Source organism: Arctopsyche grandis, chromosome 5, assembly GCF_051622035.1.
Source record: "Arctopsyche grandis isolate Sample6627 chromosome 5, ASM5162203v2, whole genome shotgun sequence".
NCBI classification, from domain to species: domain Eukaryota; kingdom Metazoa; phylum Arthropoda; class Insecta; order Trichoptera; family Hydropsychidae; genus Arctopsyche; species Arctopsyche grandis.
This window is the reverse complement of record NC_135359.1, coordinates 16,415,697-16,439,681: the sequence shown is the minus strand read 5'-3', so window position 1 is coordinate 16,439,681 and position 23,985 is coordinate 16,415,697. Positions and strand designations below refer to the sequence as shown.

Genomic DNA, 23,985 nt, shown 5'->3' with positions numbered 1-23,985 from the left:
TAAAATATAAGATAACGATGTCATTCACTGCTATGATTAAATACTGTGTAGTTTTTCTCTAAAATTCAATTTAAGTACTTTTTAAATTAAATAAAAACTATTTCAAACATTAACGATTATGATCCTAGGCTTCATATCTTAACTAGCTACATTGCAATAAGTGGTGGTTGGTGGAAGTAATTGGTATTTGAAGTTGCAAAAATGGTGATTCCGTCAAAATTGAACTTTTTGAACACAGTTGAACTAATTAATATTAAAAAATGCTTGGATGAGAAGTATAGGAGCAGTTGGTCAAAATTTTAATTAGCAACGTTTGAGACAAGTAGTAGCTCGGTGAACAAAACTGTAGGCAGAATGGAGAAGGGTTTTACGGTGGCATTTATCTATTATAGTTAAGCATATAACTACCATATCGATTGATCGGTTGAATCCAGTTTCCTTTTATTACTTTGAATCTTCGATAGTTTAATGCTTGCGATATATACTATACATAATTCAAAGGAAATGAAAATAGAAAGCTCTGCTAGTCAGGGATTGATCGCTATGTACACGTCAGCGTTGAAAAATCAATCAGCTCCAATCTTTTAGTCGGTCGCCCTTCGCCCTGCGTTGCACTCGTCATCGTCACATCCCCACGACGCTATAGGGGTGGGGTCGTTAGATTGATGTAGACATTTTAATGCATCGACCCATACGATTTACTTTAAGGGTGGAAAATATTTGCGGTATGCGCCAACAAAGAACGAATGAAATATTAATTTAATTTCGCTTCCCACGCGATCGGAGTCTTTCTCTCTTGGCTAGGGCGTAGGATCGACCCCACCAAAAATCTATCCACCCACCTATTCCTACATCCCTCTTTCCTCTTTTCTATTCCGTCTCCTCCTATTGACACAATAATGAAATAATAAATGTTCGTGAGCAAGATGACTGCGCTCTTGCGAGTGTGTTGGTGGCAACACCGCAACGTTATCCCCTCTATTATTGCGCGTCATATTGGTTTTCTGGCAACATTTTTATGTATAACTAAAAGTTGGGATGGGGGAGGATATCGATACATAATATTTGGACACGTCCAATACAAAAAGTGAAATTGAAATATTATTCAAAATGTAGTGACAAAGTGACAATTTTGACTCACGTTCACTTGTAGTAGAGGGTGAAAGAAGAAAGCTGTTGACTTTAAAAATATATTAAATATTTAAAAAATAGTAAATATTTTTAATTTATTATATTATATACGAATTTGATATTTTGTATATAAAAATGCATTTTATATTAGTTAAAAATATTTCTGGTAGAATTATTTTGTATTTAACCATCACTTATCGATATCACCTTGATTTGATGCGTTGAAAGAGTTTTAGTTTTTGGTTAAATAATAACATATTCAAAATATATTTATATGTAGCTAAATGTTATTGCTTCAAATTAATTATGGTAAATGATACAAAAGGTTTGGAATGAAATACTTTACAGAACTTCTAAATTTTTCAATACGTTTTATGATCTATTTTATATGTAAATTTTATATAAAATTTCACATTTAAATATCGCATAAATATCTGATTTGAATTCAGAATCCACCATTGTGTTTTCAGAATCATGATCGTATTTTCACTGTCTAGAAAAATTTGTGTCTTGTTTTATTGAAATTTTATCTCCAAATGTATTTTGGAGATAATTCGAATACCGTTAATCCCTTATGGTTCGGTGATTATTCCGTACAAAGTGATCTCGTACTTCTTCTTCGTGTGCTCTGTCCTCCCAGAACATCGGCAACTAGACTTTCCATCCGTAATATGTCTGATCTCGTACACGTTACTAAAATCTCGATCACGGAACATCTGGAACCCAAAAATTCCATCCATCGAGAGCTACCCATGCAAACTATCATACTAACGAGAACTCGAGTACCAGATATTCCATATTCTCGCGATTTTCGTGGCAATGATTGCCGTGTGCGCGATCGTAATGTACGAAATAATCAGTTTACCTAATTTTATATGCCTACACATAGTTTGAATTGTAATAATGCTTCGTTTAAAATAGCGTATTCGAACATGGTCGTATTTAATTTGCGCATACGACGACGAAATTTTCAAAAGTGGTGTAATTAAATTAAAGAGTCGTTCATTAATTATAATCACCTTTGCGGGGGCACGCGCCGACACTGGAGCCAGATGGCAAAGGAGTGGAAAGGACTGGGGAGGATGGTGTTCATTTTTTGTTCTCGAAATAAACTCTTAATTAAAACGTCTCAAACATTTAATTATATTAGCGCGTGTTTGTTGTGCGAAATTATTCACGACGAGCGCGCGCTTTTTGCCCAACAAACTTTTCATTTTGTTCACACATACACACACACGCGCGAATTAAAACAATAAATATCGGTTAAATTTTCATCTGAAACTTTTTCAATTTCGATCGAGAAATTCGCTCTAAACCAAATTAAATATGGAGAAGAAAGTCGTCGACGGGTTTCGCAACTCTCGAATCTGTCATTTTCGACGGAAACTCGTACGAAAATACATATGTATGTATGTATGTATGTACATATGTATGTACGTCTCGCGTTAAAATATTAACGAGCGGTGTTCCATTTCTGGTCGCGTTATAACGGCGACGTTATGCAGTTCTCTCGGTCGCATACAGCGCGAAAGTCATTAAATCAGAATGCAACGCGAATAATTGCAACACGAACAATTATACGGGAGCTAGTGCAGCTATTCAGCAAGGCAAGCACGCCACTGTACTCGCAAAGAAACACGATAGTTTTCCAGGCAAAACTGTACGATTGAAAAAGCAAAACGAAATATGCACCTATTTATCGCTCGCTAAATTCGCGATTTAAATTCTAGCGAATTTAGTGAATGTATGTAAATGTAATTTTATACGGCGAATGCTGTAATGCAAGTATGCATGCATAATTAATTGCACATATGTATGTACATACATATACTGACTAAGAGGCAACGCGCATACTATCGAGCTCATCAAAATTAATCATCATACATAATAGATTAGGCAGGTAATATGGAATTCGCGAAATTAGCCGAACATATGTACATATGTATGTTCTGCAATAGTATATTATAATATTTATTTCATATAAATTAGACTAATCCACATGCATTTGTATGTATGTATATATAATTATAAATTGTAAAATTCCGTTGAAATTTTACATTTGTTTGTATATTTTAAAAATAATATAATAACATGGTCAGTGAAAATAAATAATACTGATAAAAATATTAATTTGAATATTTAGGGCTGATGTACTATTGAAAATACATACATATGTAATTTTAAAATGTTAGTAGGTAATATCTTCTAGATAAAATAGATATATGAATAAATGATGATTAATTAATGAGACGTTATTTCCAGACTGGCTTTATGATGAAGTTTGTACGTGGTTCTGAAGTGAATTTTCAACATGAGACACGAAATACAGCCTGAAATTGACACACATCCAAAGCATTTGGGTGAGTGAAATAATTTTATTTTGGGAAATGCATCAATTTATATGTGGCTTTATTGTATTGGTTTGATTAATTCTGGTTTATAATATATAATTTCGAAAGAGACTTTGTATGTAACTACATATATAAGGTTTGGTTGGGAGCATCGAAAACAAATCAAAGTTACTATTAAAACAAATGAATGTTTACTATTAGATTAACCGTGTTTAAGCGGTTTATATTACAGATGCTGAGTAAAGCCGGGTAAAACCACTAGTATGTAATATAACAAATTCAAATGAAATTGGTCAAAGCATATTGAATGATTGAATTTATTTTATAAAGGGAGTTCTATTTCAACATTTTTCAAAACAATAATGATAAAATATGCAAATTTATATTAATTTGGTAATAAGCGATCAATCGTGTTTGATTTCCTTTTTTATTACACTTGGAAAATGCAAATTAATCTAGTAATTTTAATTATATGTGTGACTGAATGAGTGTGTTGCAATACTGTCGCCACTGATTTTCTTAATATGTATTGGAAGTATATGTATGTACATACATATGTATATATCATCATCATCATTTACAGCCATTCGCCACTCACTGCTGGATGAAGACCTCTCCAACCCACTCCATTCGTCTCTGATTTTGACAACTCTCATCCATCTCATCAATTTCTAATGTCATCCACTCATCTTCCTTGTGGCATATATTTACATTCTCTCCGGTACCATTCGACCACTTCTGACGTCTATATGTCATCCGTTCTTCTAGCTATATTGCCATTTATGTAAATCTCTTTACATTCGCCATTATATGCATCAACCACCTTTTTCATACTTCTCAACCCTCGTATATAGATATATACGTACATATGTAATGATAATTAATAAATAATAATAATTTATAGTAATTTCTCAAATCCGATACCGCCATTCCATCAGACATATATTCAAAAGACAGTTATATGTAATTATTTCAATATTATCAATTATTCTTAGAACAGATTTACGTTGTAATTGAAGAGAAAAATATAGAATATTTTTAAAAAACACAATCTGACTAGCCCTTATATGTCATGATACATGTATTAATGTGGAGTAGTTAATTAATCTTACTAAATTTTGCTGTATTTTCATACTGGTTAATTAAAATTCAATTACACGTCCCAAAATTATAAAATAATGTAATTTGTTATTGTTTCATAAAGGACGGAAAATTTGGTTAGCTTGAATTTAATTTTTTTGTTAAGATATTCTATGACTTTCTCTTAAATATTATTATAATGAATTGTTGAGACTTAGTAAGTACAATTTATTTTAATTAAAATATTATTTCAGTCTGAGCAATTTAACAGCATCAAAACATTTGTAATATAATACATACTAAAATACCGCAATTTATTTATAATATACATGATTTATACACATTTATTCCTTTAAGCATAATACCTAATTAGTTTGATAGAATAAAATGTATTATTTACTCCTGATCATTTAATTAATCGTAAAAATCAATATAAAAATGCTATTATATAACTGGATTATAAGAGTGTATATGTATGTACATAGTTTATCTAAAATCGTTCTTTCCCCGCTGTAGCGATTTCAAGAGCCGAGTGATCTAATAATTTGAAAGGACCGTTGAGTACCTACCCAGGGCTTTTGGCGTTTGGGCTACGTGCTTTACCACGTACCCCATCTCACTTTTGAATGCCGACACCGGCGAAATTACACTTTACATTCATTGTCTTTAATATTATTCCACGCCGCCAAAGGAGTAATAATTCACGCTATTATTTTGCTCGCTACAGTGCGTCCCACAGCTCGCGGCCCATTCCCCAACCCTCCCATCTTCAGACACTATACGACGAGCCGATGGTGAAATTTCGCCAATTTCACCTCGACTCTTCCCCGCGGACTCTCTCCGAGAGGGCTCACTCCTGTGCCTCTAAATCTTTGCACCTATTAATATTTTAATGAAGAAGGGGTGACTCGTGCCGTTGAATGTATTAAATTCACCCTAAGCTCCGTTGGTAGCGATTTAACTGCGAAACAACTTGCACAACACGAAATTTTCACGCGTTTGAATTAATTATGTACATAGTTGTTGCCGCTAATCAATTTTAAATCGATAGTTTTGCGTTATTTTCACTTTATTTCAGTATTGACGTAATTAGTTATATGTATGTATGTATGTCCATAATTCTAATTTTGGGTTTAAAAAAGTAGCATCTGATTAGTTAATGCTTTAATCAAATACACATATCATCATTCCTTTCATTACGGAAGAGATATATGTACATATGTACATCCTACATTGTATCTTTACGTGAATAATGTTTTTTTTTATATAACATATAAAAAGCTCATTGGTAACTTCTATGTACATATAATAAATACATGTGTACAAAAGTTCTTACATTATTTTCAAATTATGTTTTCCTTTAATTCCGGGTCAATTATTTTCAAATCCATCCATTGAAATTTCCAACGGGAAAAACATACAATCAAAAGTATGAATAGAGGGGTGGCTCGTCTTTTCGTCATTTCTCCAAACCAAAAAAAGAAAAGAAATTTTGTATATTGCTAGTGACTCGTCAGGAGACAACAAGTGTTTCTTTATCCCGCTTACCACGCGGTGAGAAGAACCGCTTTAGTTCGGGCAGTCGCTTTTAGTTTTAACCGTAATTTAGTTCGGGCAGTCGCTTATTTGCCGTGGTCCCGTTGTCGCCAGCTTCAGTTTACCTACTACTCTGTCACTTGCAAGTGGTACCGTATGTAGAGTCCCATCTATGGTTGAAGCAGATGAAAAATACACGACACCGTCAATGTTTTTCGACATTTTAACATTATTTTGAAAGGTATGCTTAAATTTTCAATCACAATGTGTCAATTATTTCATTTTTATTGTGATATATTTTGAATTGCTATTTAAACGAATTAGATAAAAAAAATCGTTTTCCTTGCATACAATGTTACTAAAAGTAAAGTTAATTTTTTTGAAAAAACAAATGTAGGGGTGGGGGGGGGGGGGTTTTCGCCTTTTTGTACTCCGCCTGTTACGAGCTTCCCCTGCTATAAGGTACATACATACATATGTACATATGTAGCCTACATGAAATCTAGCCTACAGAAATATTATTTTACATGCAACTGTATGTAAAGTCATATGTATATAGGATCCGGATGTGAAGGATTCCAAGTGAAACGCAGATTAAGTCAGAACTATGTATTTATTAACACATGCTTCGGGCTTGTTCTCCAACAAGTGACCATAACAACACGCATCCGGTCTTTCCCAGGCATACCACACACACTCTATCTCGGCTCGTTTAAAAATCAATTCTACATTCGGTCATTCCTGACTGTCATTCGCCCTCGGATGACATTCTTCGTCTTTTATATTTTTACAGCATTTCATCTCACATTCTTTTACATTTCATCTTCTACTCTATACAATGTATCATCTTACATTCTTTTAAAACATTTCCTCTATCATCCTCAACAATGTTTCATCTCACATTCTTTTACATTTCATTTTCCACTCTATACAATGTATCATCTTACATTCTTTTAAAACATTTCCTCTATCATCCTCAACAATGTTTAATCTTCCATTCCATAAAATCATCTTATATTCTTCTAAACATGCTTTCAATTGTCACAATTACAATTTAAATCACAATTACAATCATCATCACAACTACATTTCAATACACTTATACATCAATCATTTTACAATTTACATAACAATTACAATTATAACAAATTAATCGTTACACATTTCACTACAAATCAATTTTTACATTTCAACACAATTCAATCTTCAATAAAGTTACACATCACAATCATCACAATTACAATTTAAAATTATGTCAAGCAATACAAAACAGAAAGGTATCACAATTACAATTTAAAGTTATTACAAGCAATACAAAACATTAAAATCAATACCTTTACAATGACAAAAGTTAAATCTTTACATCGGAAACAATCACATTTCAAAACATTACTAGAATTAGCAATAAAACATTAAAATCAATACCTTTACAATGACAGGTTAAATCTTTACATCGGAAACAATCACATTTTAAAACATTACTAGAATTAGCAATAAACATTAAAATCAATACCTTTACTATGACAGGTTAAATCTTTACATCGGAAACAATCACATTTCAAAACATTACTAGAATTAGCAATAAAACATTAAAATCAATACCTTTACAATGACAGGTTAAATCTTTACATCGGAAACAATCACATTTTAAAACATTACTAGAATTACATTTCAATACAGTTATCTTATATTCTTCTAAGCATGTAACCAAATTAAAACATGATTCAATATACAAAGCACTTCCCAAAAATACTAGAATAAGCAATAAAACATTACACTTTTCAATCATCAAATTACAAGTAAGGCTTAACTAAAAACCCTCCAGGCATTTCACTTATTCTCTAATTCACAAACGCACACTTCACTTCCATCGGTGCAACTTAAATTCTATCCAATGCCCTCGGCGATTCTCCTTGAGCATCCGATGAATCTGCCGTCACCCCACAGATTTTCTGCTAGTAATTTACCATAAATGAAGTCAACACATATTGGTTCTGGCTCACTGATACATCCAGTAAGTCTTTTCTCAATCCATGGTTCCATTTTCTTTTCCATTGAATTAACATCAATCCGACTACGACCAAGCTTGAAAGTGAATACAGTGTCCTTCGGTGTTGAAATTTTGACTGGGTCTCTTAATCCTTCTTGTGATTTAGCCATATCTTTCTCTTTGTCTTTATGTTTCTCCTCTTCTTTATTCTCATCTTCAGAATTCTTCAAATGACTATAATCCTTAGATCCTTTTCTAAATTGATCATCGGGTGGTTGATCTGTATTTGAAGACGGTATGTCTCCGTAGTCCCAAAGTCTTCCTCTTTGCAAACCATCACCGTCCATACTTCCATCAGCCAGGTTCACACCTCCATCAGCCATGTTCGCATCGTCCTCTTCATCATTGGAAACAATGAGTTTTTGAGCAGACATCTCTCGTGAAGCCCGTTGCTGCAAAGGTCTTTTTCTGTGCAAACCATCACTGTTCACACTTACATCAGCCATGTTTACATCTCCATCAGCCATGTTCGCATCGTCCTCTTCATTATTGGAAACAATGAGTTCTCTTTGAGCAGACATCTCTCGTGAAGCCCGTTGCTGCAAAGGTCTTTTTCTGTGCAAACCATCACTGTTCACACTTACATCAGCCATGTTTACATCTCCATCAGCCATGTTCGCATCGTCCTCTTCATTATTGGAAACAATGAGTTCTCTTTGAGCAGTCATCTCTCGTGAAGCCCGTTGCTGCAAAGGTCTTTTTCTGTGCAAACCATCACTGTTCACACTTACATCGGCCATGTTTACATCTCCATCAGCCATGTTCGCCTCGTCCTCTTGTGTTAGAATACTGACTGGTTCTCTTATTTCTTCTTGTATTGGAATACTGACTGGTTCTCTTATTTCTTCTTGTATTGTCAAGACAGTCTTTGTTTTGGTGCTGTTACATTGAGCTGATATGTGCCCAAACTCGTTACAATTGAAACAACGAGTTCCTCTCGTCTTAAACCTACAGTCGGCTGCTAAATGACCACGTCCACCACAATTGTAGCATCGTGAACTCAGTCTTTCTCGGTTTTCACGGTTTCTCACGGGCCCCGTCACCCTGGGTTCGTCGTCTGGTGTTTCACCGGCCCCACTTGAATCGGAGTCAATGGGCTCTGCTTGAGCAAGCATTTCTCGTTCTTCAAAGACGAGCTCTTCGTCATCCCACTGGAACTCTTCTATCAGCTTCTGCTTAAGGATAGTCCATGATATAATTATCCCTTCTGAATCCAGGAACATTCTCGCTGTTCCTACGCAATATATTCTCCCGTAGACCAGTTGCTCCAGGGGCGTCCAGTGGAAGAACTTCGCAAATTCTTCCATGTGCTCAATCCACCGGCTGATTGGCACACCGCCAATCCCCTTAAACCGTGGCGCGTAAGTCTCGAATTTGTCTCTGTCAAAATATGGCACTTCGTCTTCTTCTTCCTCTTCATCGTCGTCGTCATCATCTTCGTCTAAGTCCGCGAACCTCTGCATCTCCACGACAGTTAGCCGACGTAAAACTGACGCTATCGTCTTGGATATCATCATCGTCGTGTGGCGTGTTCGCTGACGTGACGTCACCGACGTCACGGGCTTCCGCATTCTCGTCATCGCGCGCGCGTCCTAACCTCAACTGTCAAAACTCCGCGTCGTCGTCTGACCGCTTCTGGCTGTCACTCGAAATGTCTTCAGGCATCCCGGACGAAGCCCCCAAATATAGGATCCGGATGTGAAGGATTCCAAGTGAAACGCGCAGATTAAGTCAGAACTATTTATTGTACACGCTCTTCGGGCTTGTCCTCCAACAAGTGACCATAACAACACGCATCCGGTCTTTCCCAGGCATACCACACACACTCTATCTCGGCTCGTTTAAAAATCAATTCTACATGTATGTAGTCATAAAATGAAAAACGAAACAATACACCGTGACTTATTTATACATTTATAACTTTGATTTTACATCGTTCAAAATAGACTGAAATTTTGTAGTATTTTATTACTCAATAGCGATGAATCTGTACTTCAGAATTATAAATATACATATGTTCATATAAATTCGAAGATTAAATTTCATTTGATTTTTTAGCTTACAAAATTCGCAGTAATCCATTTGGAGTACGTGCACGCGTAAAGGCGTATCTATGATATTTATCTTTAGTGTTTAATGTTTACAAAGTGAGTTTGATATATGGCATTTTCTCCGCTTCCGCGTCGAGCTGGAGGGGAAAATGCAATTTAAGCGATCGTTAAAATATACGATTTTATCGCGTCGTAGGAGTTGGCGCTTAACAGGTTAACCTCCCCCGCTCTCTCGCCAACTTAACTACCCCTTGATTTTGAAGAATCGACTTCTTGAAACGCAATCGTCGACGCGTGTGCATGTTTTTTTTTTCGCCGAGGAGCTTTTAAATCGTTGACCCGGTGATTTAAATTATCGATACCGTCCTCCCGCGGGGAGGAAACCCTGTTCAAATTCGATTACGCTGGCTAAGGCCCAATCTCTTGTATACGGGAGCGGGGAGGTTAATTAAATTTTCTTTGAAACTCAATTTCGCCCCGCGTTGGTAATCTTCAAAAGAAGCCGAATTCAAATTATTTTTCGATACATTACTTGCTTTTACGACCGCAGATATTGTATATTTGTACGTGGGTCTTGGGGGTGTAGGAGGAGGAAAAAGACGTAAAAAGGTAAACACATTTAAGAAAAAAAAGGAAATCCTCAATAGGTATACTGTATTCCGACTCTCCTTATACATATATACATGCATACATAAATGTTTACATATGTACACGAATTCATTGTAATTAATGTTTACATGAGGTTATATTTCAAGTAGAAAACTTAAAAGTTGTATTATCAACGCCATTGTCAGATTTTGTTTATCTTGCGAGTTTTCTTGCTTTCTTACAAGTTCATCGTCCAAGTCACACATTTACATATTTAAAGCCACTTCAAAAGTATGTACTTAAACATACCTAATTTCACGCTTTATCTAATTTTTCCTTATATTATATGTATATATACATATATCATAAATAGCTATTAATTAATTCTACAGTGTGGTACATTATAATATGATGTGAAATTAATTAAAACTTCCATATTTGCATGTCGTATTGTTTGACGTTGTAATATTACTAAAAATACAATTTCACGTATTATATGTATGTATATTTACACTTAATAATTATACAATATTACGCGCAGGGACTAATTTAAATTTATGTGCGATTTATTAATCAGACGAAACATAAATTCTGTAAATTTTATTCATAATCTGATAATACATAATATGTATTTAATCTGGCTTTGTATCCACATATCAAATATAATATAATTAAATTCAATGTGCTACTATACATATGTAGAACTCACAATTAATTTCCAAATCGATAATTTCAATATCATGCATATATGGACTGTTGTTACCCATTCAAGCAGTTGAATTCAAATACACAATACACAATCTTCATCATTGTAAATATCAAAAAATATATGTAGGTACATGTATGATAAGCACTATGTATGTATGTAGTATGTTTTATAACTACCAGTTTTCATTTATTATTTACATTTATTTGGAGCATATGATAAAATTTAGTGATTCCAATTTTCAATAGTGTTCAAAAGTAATATCTATCATACAAAGCAATAAATTCAGATTTACATACATTAAATTCCTTATCTTTCATCCGCAATGCCGAGGAAAAATTTATACACAAGTAACATATTGTATATACGAAAATATGTACATATATAACGTGAGAGTACGATTATTGGATTAAAACCGTGGAAAAATGCTTTTATATCACATGGTTTGATACAATTTCAGTTTTGTTTTGTTGTTTGATAAAATCATATGTACATATATACCTACAACCGTATGTATCTATATTTAATATCATATAAAAATAATATGCATAATGTTTTTTCATTGATATGGTATCCAAGGAAGCAGATTTCATGAATACAACTCTTGCTGATTTTTGTAAATAATTTTTCAGTGGAAAGGAAGCTCAAATTTTTATAGAATATTATGTACATATACATACATATGTATGTATGTATGTATATTGCTAAACAGCTGATAAAATTTGATCCAGATCAGGGCTGTCTGTGGAGTTGTGACTTTTTTGATGATTGGTTTTATCAATACGCAATATATACATACATTACAATAATATAAACACATATGCAGATTTGAAGCACAGTTTTTTTATTTTTGCTTTTTTCTCATGCTTAGGTCAAATTAAATATTAAAGGCTAAAATTTGAAAATTCCGTTGCACCAAATACTTACATTTTATTAGTTTCATTTCGTGATCAACTTTTAAAGCCATTCACCATTCACAGTTGGATGAAGGCCTCTCCAAAACTCTCATCCATCTATCCCCACACATTTTCCTAATTTTGTCTACCCATCTTCCTTACGGACCTCCTTTCACCCTTTTACATCTCTCGGGCACTTCTGTCCCATTTTCCATTTCCATCACCCATATCCGTTTCAATCGCTTCACTTTCTTCACTATATCCACAGCCCTTGTCATACTCATCACCCAAGTATTTCGTTTCCTACCTCATCTCTGTATGTAGAACATACAGCTTTCCGTTACTTTTTTTAATGCATTGGACTTTGTGTTGCATCTTGGCGTTCAATATCCAAGTTTCATTTCCATACATCACACTGGCAAAATAAATTGAGCTAAGACCTAGTTTGATGTCTGTATTCATTTATAAACATTGATCGATCAAATTGTAATGATTTCCAACAGCCCACTGTACAAGTGGCACTATTTATTTATTTATTAAATAGCAAATTGCCAATGAATTATTTCACAATTTCACAATTAACAATTTCAAACTTAAACTAACAACTTTAATATAACATCGTTAACAAAACTATAACCAGTAAACCTAAAATAATATAAAAAAATTCAACATAACATTTTATTAAGCTTACGTATACATATATTTTCCACAGAGGTATGCATTAACACCCTTCAAGAAAGCACCAATGTTACTAGCACCTCTAATGATCTCAGGAAGGTCATTGTACATACATATATTTGAACACCTATGTGGAAAACACCTCCTGCAGTTTTTGCTTTCTTAACTCTACCTACATACAATTAATTTATTCCTATTTCTAGTTTTATAATTATGTATATCTCTATTCCAAACTATATGATTATTAAAATATTTGGGTAATAGATTCTTGTCTAGCTTATAAACAAATTTTAAAGTGCTCAATTTAAGACTATTTCTAATATCCAACCATTTAAATTCATCTAATATACTTCTAATATTCTTACGTTTCCTCACATTTAAAATTGCACGCATTGCTCTATTCTGCACCTTCTGCAGTTTATCAATACACAAATATATTGAGCACTGTAGCTATGTATTAGTACTTTCTTCAGAGGTATTCAAAAATTTATTTCGTTAATTTTATTTAATCGAAATTAGAGTTGGGGTGGAATTGTGGAAAAATATCGGAGTCACGGTCGTGTTTTGTAACGACTCCCATAATTTTCGATAAAAATAGAAGGCAATCGATTTCAGACGTCGAAGTTTGGGAGCGACTGGTTCCGATGACGTTCCCGTATAAGGTAAAGTGGCTCTGTAGCTGGGGTATTTTAAAACAGCAAGCAGCAAGCGGGCTTGGTCGCCGGCTCCACTTCCTCGGTCCCTTCCGAGTCGGCGAGTCGGGATTTAATTCCGAAGTCGAACGGTCGCGTCGTCGACTTCTTTGAATTGTCACCAAAACCCCTCGAACCCCTCCCCACGATCCCTCTCTCCCACCTGGTGAAACAATGACGGGCGCAAATGGCGCCTGCTAAGAGACGATGGCGCCTCGCCGAAACTGGGAATTAATGGGAGCGTGAAGCGGCGCCCGTGAGTGCTTAATTTAATCGCCAGACAATGGGACACTCGGCGCTTAAAAAGCGACCGGAATTATGTGCGCTCAAATGAAGACACCCCGACACTCCCGATACAAAATTAAAATATACACGAAAATATTCCCATAACTATACATTGTACGAGTATGTGTAATATAATAATGAAAACGGAAATTCAATATCTGGTACAAGAGCTGCTTACATTTTGGCATAGGCCTATGTTTATTTGTGACGGTGTAATATATTAGCGGAAGCCGCGACAGGAAAAAAATGTCACCTTTAATATCGTTAATATATAAAATTTAATGTTTGTCTGTCTGTCTGTCTGTCTCGAATAGGTTCATAAACCACTGAACCGATTACGATGGAACTTTCAGGATTTATTGTATGCATGTCCGGGAAGATTACTGTGAAAAAAAATGTTATCGACGTGAAAGTGTGAAGCGCCAGTGTGGAGTTAATGAAATGTGTACGTTGGTCACCAACTTGCATGCCCGCATGCCAACGTACAAATAAATTACGAACCATTCATACCAACCTTACATTACGTACCACTCATAACAATCCTACATATACATATATATAAAAATCCGGTCTCCGTGACGGGCCGGAATGTGAAATTACCGAAAACGCAAATATCGGAAGGCAAAGATAGAAAATCGAAAGATCTTAAGTCGAAAGATCAAAAAAAATATACATACATAATCACTTAATTTACGCGAGCAGGATACAACAGGAACAAGAGGAACAGGTTTTTCTTCCCGTATTAATGTGCGCGCGCAGAATGCCTTCCGATATTTGTGTTTTCGGTAATTTCACATTCCGGCCCGTGAAGTAGACCCATAAAAATCAATGTTTGTCTGTCTGTCACGTATGCGTTCCTATACTTTAATATAATTTAATTTGATTATTAAGTATTAATTTGAAACTGAAACAAACTTATCGAAACGGGAATTGCATGCGTTATTGTACGATGGAACGATGGAAATTTCAGGATTTATTGTATGCATGTACGGGAAGCTTACTGTGAAATCGGCCAAAAACGGGAACAGAAACGGGAAAAACGGTAATGATTGGCATTGCAGCGCAATAATTTCATAAACAATAATTTAAAATAAACAAATAATTGAATAATTTCAAATGTGCCTACGTTTTTCCTACAAATGGGAACGGGAACGAGAATGGGAACGGGAATGGGAACGGGAACGGGAACTGGAACGGGAACGGGAACGAGAACGGGAATGGGAACTGGAACGGGAATTGCATGCGTTATTGTGGCATTGCAACGCATGCCGGGATCAGCTAGTATCGTTATAAATCTGTTGCAAGGCAATTATAGTTGCATCGTTGAATAGACAAAGAATGATGCTTTGTAACAATATTAGCTAGTTGGCTTGTTGATCTACTATGAGTCCGAAGTATTGTGTCACAATTTGTGCTAAAAATTCAAAATTAATTTAATGACCGTATTGAATAAATGAAACTATCGTCCATTCCAATGTATTATGCGTATAATGAACCGTTGTAAAACAATAACTCCTCACAATAAAAAATATTTTCATTTCCAAAAAATAAAACCTAAAGAGTTCTACTAAGGAATTCACTCTAGCCTTAGCTATTTTCTTAATATTTTCCTGGTAATCTTTCCATGATGAATTAATTGTAGGAGTACTCCATATAGAGCAGTAGTCACCAAACGGTCGCTCGCGAGCTAGCCGGTAGGAGTCGTTTGGAGCGATATGTTTTATTGTAAGTCCGATGTCCTAATTTATTTTAAATAATCTAATAATATTATCTATGGTACGATAAAGGACGGTGATAAAAAAATATAAAGAAGGAATATGTATAAGTAACTCACCAGACCATTTCAATTTCTGAATGTACACATCCTTATTGAGTTTGGAGACGACTGATATAGAGCATGTACATATGTATATATGTTTATGTCTGAGTACATTTTTTTCTTGATTTTATGTACATATGTATGTATGTATGTATATACATGTATACATGTGGAGTAAAGAGTTTCTCTGCTTATACTTAAAAGGACTTTAAAATTGGATAAATTATCAGTTAATTGTATTTTATGTGTGTTAATATAATTAAAATATATAACACTTTCATCGTATGAAACTTAGACAGAATCTTAGAAACTAGAAAGCATTATATTTCGATATTTACGGGGGAAAACCCACTTAAAATTTCCCAGTCGCTTTCAATAGAGATATAACAACTGGGGGTTTTTCCGCAGAGGATTAAAATTTTGCTCCTTTTCTATATAATTATGTGTTTTTTTATTATTTTGAAATGATTTGTAGGTTTATAAATTATGTTTACAATCAGTGCCGTGGCGAGGCTATGGAAAATGGGTTGTGAGGGGCGCCGAAGGCGCCCCTCACCTATTTTATTTTATTTTTTTAATGAAACATAAAATTTGAATGTGTTTTTGAAATATCCATTTGTATATACATATGGTATTTTTAACTGGTGAGAGCTTATTGACTTTACTGAACAATATTTAGAAAACCAGGGGATAACACTTTCTCAAAAGTAATGTTCATAATATGTATATTTAATGCGTAATATTTTAACTAACGGCTCTTTAACGATCTAAAGCAGATTGTATATATATTATAATTTTAAAGAAATATATAATTTTCAAAAATAATGGAATTGGAAACGAATCACAATTACTAGTATAATATACATACATGTATGTATGTACATAGGTAGTAATTGTAATTCTTATTAGTTTCTTCTGCTTACAATAATATCAAAGAAAGCCTTTGAAATCAAGCACTGTTGCTCTTGTATTGTTCACTATTCTGCATATGAATATACAAGTTCAGTCTGACCTGCTTAACTTGTTAACCCTTTGGGTCTGTCCGTCATCGGCTCGCCTGTGGCAGGTGTCTGTCACACACGATTAACAATTCAACGAGTTAACCCTTTGCGGCGTACGTCCACCTCAGTGGTACGTTCATATTTGATGGCATGGTGATAACTGGATAAACACCCTTCGTACAATACTATGAGGGTTAGTGATGATTTTGTTAACATAAATAATACACAATGTTAGAAAATTCAAATTTCTTACGATTGTATGTATTTATTGTACTGTCAACGCGACGTGACCTTTAAAACATCACAGTTAATGTTTTAAGATTCAGTGAAACGTATTTGTATTGTTATATGTATTTATTTATACAACATAAAGAAAAATTCTTTTTAATTTTTTAGAAAAAAGAAAACATAAGTAGAACATCAACTTGCTCTAAATAATTTTTAAGCTTGAATACTAAATTGTGTATTGTTTGTTAAATTCACTTCAATTTATTAGATTTTTCGGGCATCTGTGAACTCAAAACATTGAACGATAATTTTTTTAAATAAATTACATAAGTTATCATATCATATATATATAAATATGTATATCATCATCATCATTTACAGCCATTCGCCATCCACTGCTGGATGAAGGCCTCTCCAACACGCTTCCACTCGTCTCTGTTTTGCGCAACACTCATCCATCTCATTCCGCACATTTTCCTAATTTCGTTCACCCATCTTCCTTGCGGTCTTCCTTTTACTCTTTTGCCTTCTCTCGGGTACCATTCAAGCACTTCTTTTGTCCACCTTTCGTCCATCCTCCTAGCTACGTGACCCGCCCATTGCCATTTCAATCTCTTCACTCTATCCACTATGTCCACTACCCTTGTCATATTTCTCACCCACGTGTTCCGCTTCCTGTCTTTCCTCGTTATGCCAAGCATACAGCGTTCCATACTTCTTTGAGTGCATTGGATTTTATTTTGCATCTTGGCGTTCAGTGTCCAAGTTTCACATCCATACGTCATCACTGGCAAAACGCATTGATCAAAGATCCTTTTCTTCAGGCAGAGTGGCATTTTTGATTTAAAAACAGCATTCATCCGTCCAAATGCACTCCACCCTAATTTCATACGTCTCTTTATCTCTTCATTTTTACTACCAGACATGTCAATTATTTGACCTAAATATAAATAATTATTTACTACTTCTACTGGTTTATCATCTAAGGGGATGCTATCAGGCATGCAATAACTATTGAACATTAGTTTAGTCTTATCTACGTTAATTTTTAATCCTACTTTTCTACTTTCCCTGTCCAGCTGTGTTAGTCTGATAAGTAGGTCAGCTGAATCACGAGCTACTAAAACTATATCGTCTGCGAACCGAAGGTGACTCAAAAAGCGACCATTGATGCTTACTCCGGCTGTATCCCAATCCAATTTCCTGAAAACTCCCTCAAGCACCGCATTGAATAACTTGGGCGAGATTGTATCTCCTTGTCTTACTCCTTTTCCTATGCTAAATCTATCTGTACCTGAAAAAATTTTAACCGAAGCTGTGGCATTCTTATATATTGCAGCTAACAGTCCCACATAGGGTTCCGGCACTCCCTGTGTTTTTAGAGCGTTAAGTACTGCATTATGACTAACTGTATCGAAGGCTTTCTCATAATCGACGAAACCTAGGCACAATGGCCGTTGATATTCGTTGGCGCGCTCGATTAGTTCGCCAACTACTTGGAGGTGGTCCATTGTGCTGAAATTTGCCCTAAACCCTGCCTGCTCTATAGGTTGGTTCTCGTCGAGGATATTCTTCAGCCTTTCTGTAATAACCTTCGTGAAGAGCTTGTAGACCGCTGAAAGTAGACTAATGGGTCGGTAGTTCTTGATATCGCTTTTGTCGCCTTTTTTGTGTATTAAAATGATAGTTGCGTTATTCCATCCTTCTGGTATAACTTGGTTCTGGATGCATTTGCTGAAAAGCCTAGCTAAGATATTAATTAGGGGGGGGCCGCCACATTTTAGTAAGTCAATGGGAATATTATCTTCCCCTGGGGTTTTACCGTTCTTTGCAGTTTTTAGCGCGGCCTCTACTTCGCTAGGCAATACTGCAGGAACCCTTTGGCCGTGTGTCGATTCCAGAGCGGGGAATTGGCCGTTGTCGTTCTCGTATAGTTTTGCATAGAACGTGTAAACTCTGTCTATGATTTCTTCTCTATTCCTAATTATTACTCCGCTCTCTGATCTGATTGCGATCATTTGGTTTTTGCCTAAGAAAAGATCCTGTTTGCACTTTTTCAGGCTACGGTTATTCTTAATGGTATTTTCTATTAGCTTGGTGTTAAAATCCCTGACATCCCTGACTATTCTCTTTTTAATTTCCTTATTTACTAGATTGTATTCTTGCTTATTATTATCCCTATCTAAATTCCTTTTATGCTTAATTAGGTTTTTTGTTTCCGCTGAAATTTTGCTTAATTTAATCTGTTTCCTGAATCCACCTAATTTCTTACCTGTTGAGGTTAGAACCGAACTAATTACAGTGTTCAATTCCTCGATGTCTGCTTCTGGGTTTAATTTCCCGTATCGATTTCCAAGTTCGAGTTCGAATTCCTTTTTCCTAGACCTTAGTTGAGCGAAATCTGGAGAGTTACTGCATCCTTTTATTAATTTCCTACGTTCGCAATTTATATTAATGGCCATCTTGGCACGGACTAATCTGTGATCGCTACCTATATCTACTTTACTTAAAACACTAACGTCTTTAACGGAGTGCAGGGCATTTGTTAGGAACATATGTATATATATATATATATATATATATATATATATATATATATATATATATATATATACATATATAATATCGCTATTCTGTCTATATGTGTCTCTGTTTGTCTGAGATAACGCTCGCCGTACTATAATAATCATTTCGATTCGACATACATTGTACGTCACAGCTAAACCACTGCCAATACGTATATACGAATACAATAACAAAGGAATAAACTTCTATATATGTATGTAATATGTATATATACTAATTGATACCAATATTTATTTATTTATTTATTTAATAGTTTTGGACCATTGTGGCATTACAAGAAGAACCTAATGCGCCACAATGGCCTACAATTGAAAAATATATAAAAACATGATATAAAAACAAGTAAACTGTAAATAAAGGAAAAAAGCAAAAGCAGAAAACATGGTAAAATAAAATAATAAAAAAAAAGTAACAAAAGGAAAATAATACATCATTCAGAGAGGAAAAAAAAAATAACAAAAGTGTAAAAATCAAAAATAAAATCCATAAATCCCATTCTTTGTTTACACTGAACAAAATTAAAATAGTATATAAAAATGTACAAAGGAGAAAGAAAAAGTAAAATAAAATAAAACAAAATATGAATAAAAAATAAAATCACAGCGAGGCCCAAATGGAAGAGAGTAGATTAAGATTCCACTCATACATCACATTCAAATTAAGAAAGTAATGATGAGCGCAGGTTACCAGATAAATATGTTAAAATAATATCCGATAATCTACGCTCCCCAAGGTGGAAAATATCACATTCAGGGACAGCAGCAACGATTTCATTGAGAAGTCGAATAGCTCTTGGAATAGGAGCCATTCGAAAAAGAACTGTGCGAGCAGCAGGTACAACCACCAAATGATGATGTCTACCACGCACATAATTATTAGGGACATAAAGTCCCAACTGTTCCAGCAACAACGGGCATGACGTATTACCACGCAATAGCTGGAGAGCGAAACGAATTAACGAGAAGTTTCTCCGAAGTTCAAGAGAATTATACCCAAGCATGCCCAAAAGGAAAGGAGTAGGATAGAGATATGGGTAGTAACCATACTCTTTCTTATAAAGAAAACGAAGAAATTCTTTTTGCACTTTTTCGATAATAATAGAGTAATTTGCTTCATGCGGATTCCACACAATTGCATTATACTCTAGCTTACTTCTAACAAGCGAGTTGAAAAGCAAGCGAGAAGACCAAGGGTTGGAGAATAATCTAGCATGTCTCAAGACAAATCCAAGTCGACGAAAGGAAACGTCAGCGACTGTCTTGATGTGGTTGTGAAAGGTGAATTGAGGATCAAAAGTGATACCCAAGTCGACCATAGATTCCACACGCTTCAACAATACGGATCCAATGGAATATCCGTGACAATAGAGCGAATTCGCACGTCCATAACTCATAATGGCACATTTACTAGTATTCAGTTCAAGCCCTAAACTGGAACTGAACTCTAAAACAGCGTTAATATCCGCTTGAAGGAGAGAGGCTTGCCTCTCATCCTTAACAGCAAAGAAAAATTTAACGTCGTCTGCAAACAAGAGACATGAAGCATTGCGTAGAACTTTACTGGGAAGTTATTAATAACTATAGTAAATAATAAAGGGCCTAAGGTGGACCCCTGAGTTACACCAGATCGCGTAAAAAATGAAGGAGATTCATAAATACCATATCTAACAAATTGCTTCCTATCACTAAGATAAGAAGCAAATAGCTTAAGAAGACGTGGAGAAAAGCCCACTTCAGCTAATCTGATCATAAGAGCGTCATTATTAACAAGATCAAAGGCCTTACGAAAATCAAAGTAGGCTACATCAACTTGTTGACCACCGTCAACTTTAGACATGGTATAATATGAAAAGCAGGCAAGATTAGTGGTAGTGGGACGACATGGTGAAAAACCATGCTGCTCATGATACAACAATCTTTTGAACTGCAAAAGAATCAAACGGTGAAGGATATTATCGAAAATTTTGGGAATAGCCGAAATGATAGCAATAGGTCTGTAATTTTCAACCTCATTTTTAGAGCCACTTTTATGAATGGGAATGGACTCTAGATAATTTCCATTTTTCAGGATAATTACCAGAACCCAGAATAAGGTTAAAAAAAACTGAAGAGGCTCTAATAGCGAATTACAGCATGCCTTTAATACGTCAGGGGGCACACCGTCAGGCCCAACAGACCCCTCCAGCTTCAAAATTGCTATCCTAACATCTCCAAGTGAGATCCGCGGAATGTCTATACCGACACCATCAGTACCAATTTGGGAAGTCAAATTAGCATCAAGGGATGGTGATCTCTGATCAAATACAGAGCTAAAAAAAATAGCAAAAGCATTAGCGATCTCAGGACCGACACAACTTTTATTATTAAATGATAACGAATGCTCAAGGCCATGTGAAATATGCTTACTCTTAATATTTCTTCTTGGCAGAGAATTTACCGCCATCTATTGAAATTGTATTTAATTAATTGATTTTTCTATTGGTGTTTTATATTTTTTACGTCTAGGTATTTTTTTACCTTTTTTCATATTAAACAATTAAACATAAATATTAAATTAATTATATTTAAAAAGTATTTGAAAAACATTCCACCGCGTGTGGATCAAACCGACACATTTCTTTTATTTATTTAATAACTTAATATTACAACACCCATGTGATAATATTTTATCGGGTACAACACTAGTTATTTATTAACATTGTACGTTCAAAAGAACGCAGCTTCAAACGTTTCAACATCGTTTTTTAATATATAATTTCATTCGAGCTGTTATTATACATACATATATTTTATATGTATACAATACAATATCTTACAACTTTCTGGATTCAGCAATAAATTTATTTTAATTTAAAATATGATTTGCTCAAAATCAATTTTGGATAATTAATATGTGGCCGTTCACTGACCATCCAAGCAAATATAATATGGCAGATACAATGGTGCGTCATATTATTTCATCTAATTTGACCAGCATATTGCTTTTCGCATACGTACATATATGCACACGTGCAAGCTTCACAAATCGTAAATACATTCAATTGTATTTATACTGATACAACGCAGATGCTTTGATTTGATACTTTTGATTTGATTTGAATATTATTCGATAGTCATTAGTTTTAACCCATTGCGCACGACGCGACGGTATCCCTCTAAGCCGGCTCATTTTTCGCAGTAGCCTCGGAATTTTAAGGGAACGAGAATAGAGTGGCGGTGAATCTGCGTCACGGGGGCCGGGGCGTAGCCCCACCCGTTGGTGCTCCGCCACGCCCCGCACTTAAGCCTCATCTGTTCCCCATGAATTATAAAGCGCGAAAACGCTTTCATGGACACACGGGAGAGGTGCGAAGTTTCGCGTGACGTTCAACCCTTACACTACCCATTCCACCCCCTTTTATTCCACCCACCATAAGAATTACATTTACTTTAAATATCGTATAAATATTACCCAGAATACACTGCATTACGAGCAGTGTATTCTGGGTATTACAAATTCGGCGACTATGAAATGTATATACAATGTACCTATGTACATATGTACATGTTACAGTCCAATTGTTCACATACATAGGTTCGATCATGAACTTACTTGATTATTCATACACGAACTATTTTAGTCCAAGTGTTAATAGTCAAAAGCTATCTTCGAATAGACTTACCAGATGTCGTATGAAACTTTTAGCAGCTAAAATCTTTGAGCTGTCAAAACGCAAAAAGTATTTAAAAGGAAAATCTTGTGGAAAACATATTACAGCGTTGCCATAATTCCCATTTCCGCTAATGTTTAATATCACTGAAACTCGCAACCAAATTTAGCTTAATGCTATTTAAATAGTAAGAGTATTTAAGTTGGTTTCGCGATCTGGTGAAGCTAACATATTTACAACTGACCAATTAAAAATATCACTAAAATCAGATTGAAGGTCAACGGAATCACAGAGAGCACCAATAGATTTGAATGATTTGGGTATATGTATATATGTATGTTGTTTGGGAATACAGAAAACTACATAATATGGCAAAAATAAAATGGAATTGGACTCGAAGTGGTAGTCCACTAAAAGAAAGTTCTTGTAGGTATACCTATCGTGTTTTAAAAAGGTGTATCGTTAGTATAGTAGGTATGTACTTTAATTTAATAAGCATAAATATGTTATAGAATTTTTACACAAAATTTTGAATTACTGTAATTTTTACGCCCACTATTAAAAATAATAAATAATAAAAAAGTCAGAAAAGCTGCAAATTCTTTCTCTAAATTATTAGCCTTTAAAAAAAACGAAATAGCTTAAGCTTATAAAGTTT

The 23,985-nt window shown here is 34.8% G+C and overlaps 1 protein-coding gene across 3 annotated transcripts; it reads right to left on the bottom strand.

The window, feature by feature from the left end:
* Positions 1–6,693: 6,693 nt before the first annotated feature.
* On the bottom strand, positions 6,694–9,927 carry LOC143911502 (uncharacterized). 3 transcript variants are annotated; one of them, XM_077430392.1, is made up of 3 exons: positions 8,867–9,927; positions 7,046–8,718; positions 6,694–6,953 (listed from the first exon to the last, which is right to left on the bottom strand). In XM_077430392.1, the coding sequence occupies exon 2, from the start codon at positions 8,667–8,669 to the stop codon at positions 7,986–7,988; it is 684 nt and encodes a 227-aa protein (XP_077286518.1). In that variant the 5' UTR covers positions 8,670–8,718; positions 8,867–9,927; the 3' UTR covers positions 6,694–6,953; positions 7,046–7,985. The 3 variants fall into 3 exon arrangements, with proteins under 3 accessions (XP_077286518.1, XP_077286516.1, XP_077286517.1); XM_077430390.1 differs by having other exon boundaries at positions 6,695–6,929; positions 7,024–8,727; positions 8,874–9,927; XM_077430391.1 differs by having other exon boundaries at positions 6,695–6,929; positions 7,024–8,718; positions 8,867–9,815.
* Positions 9,928–23,985: the final 14,058 nt, after the last annotated feature.

Excerpts from the sequence above, each read along its gene's own strand:
- LOC143911502 (XM_077430392.1), bottom strand. The coding sequence starts at position 8,669 with ATGTCTGCTCAAAGAGAACTCATTGTTTCCAATAATGAAGAGGACGAT.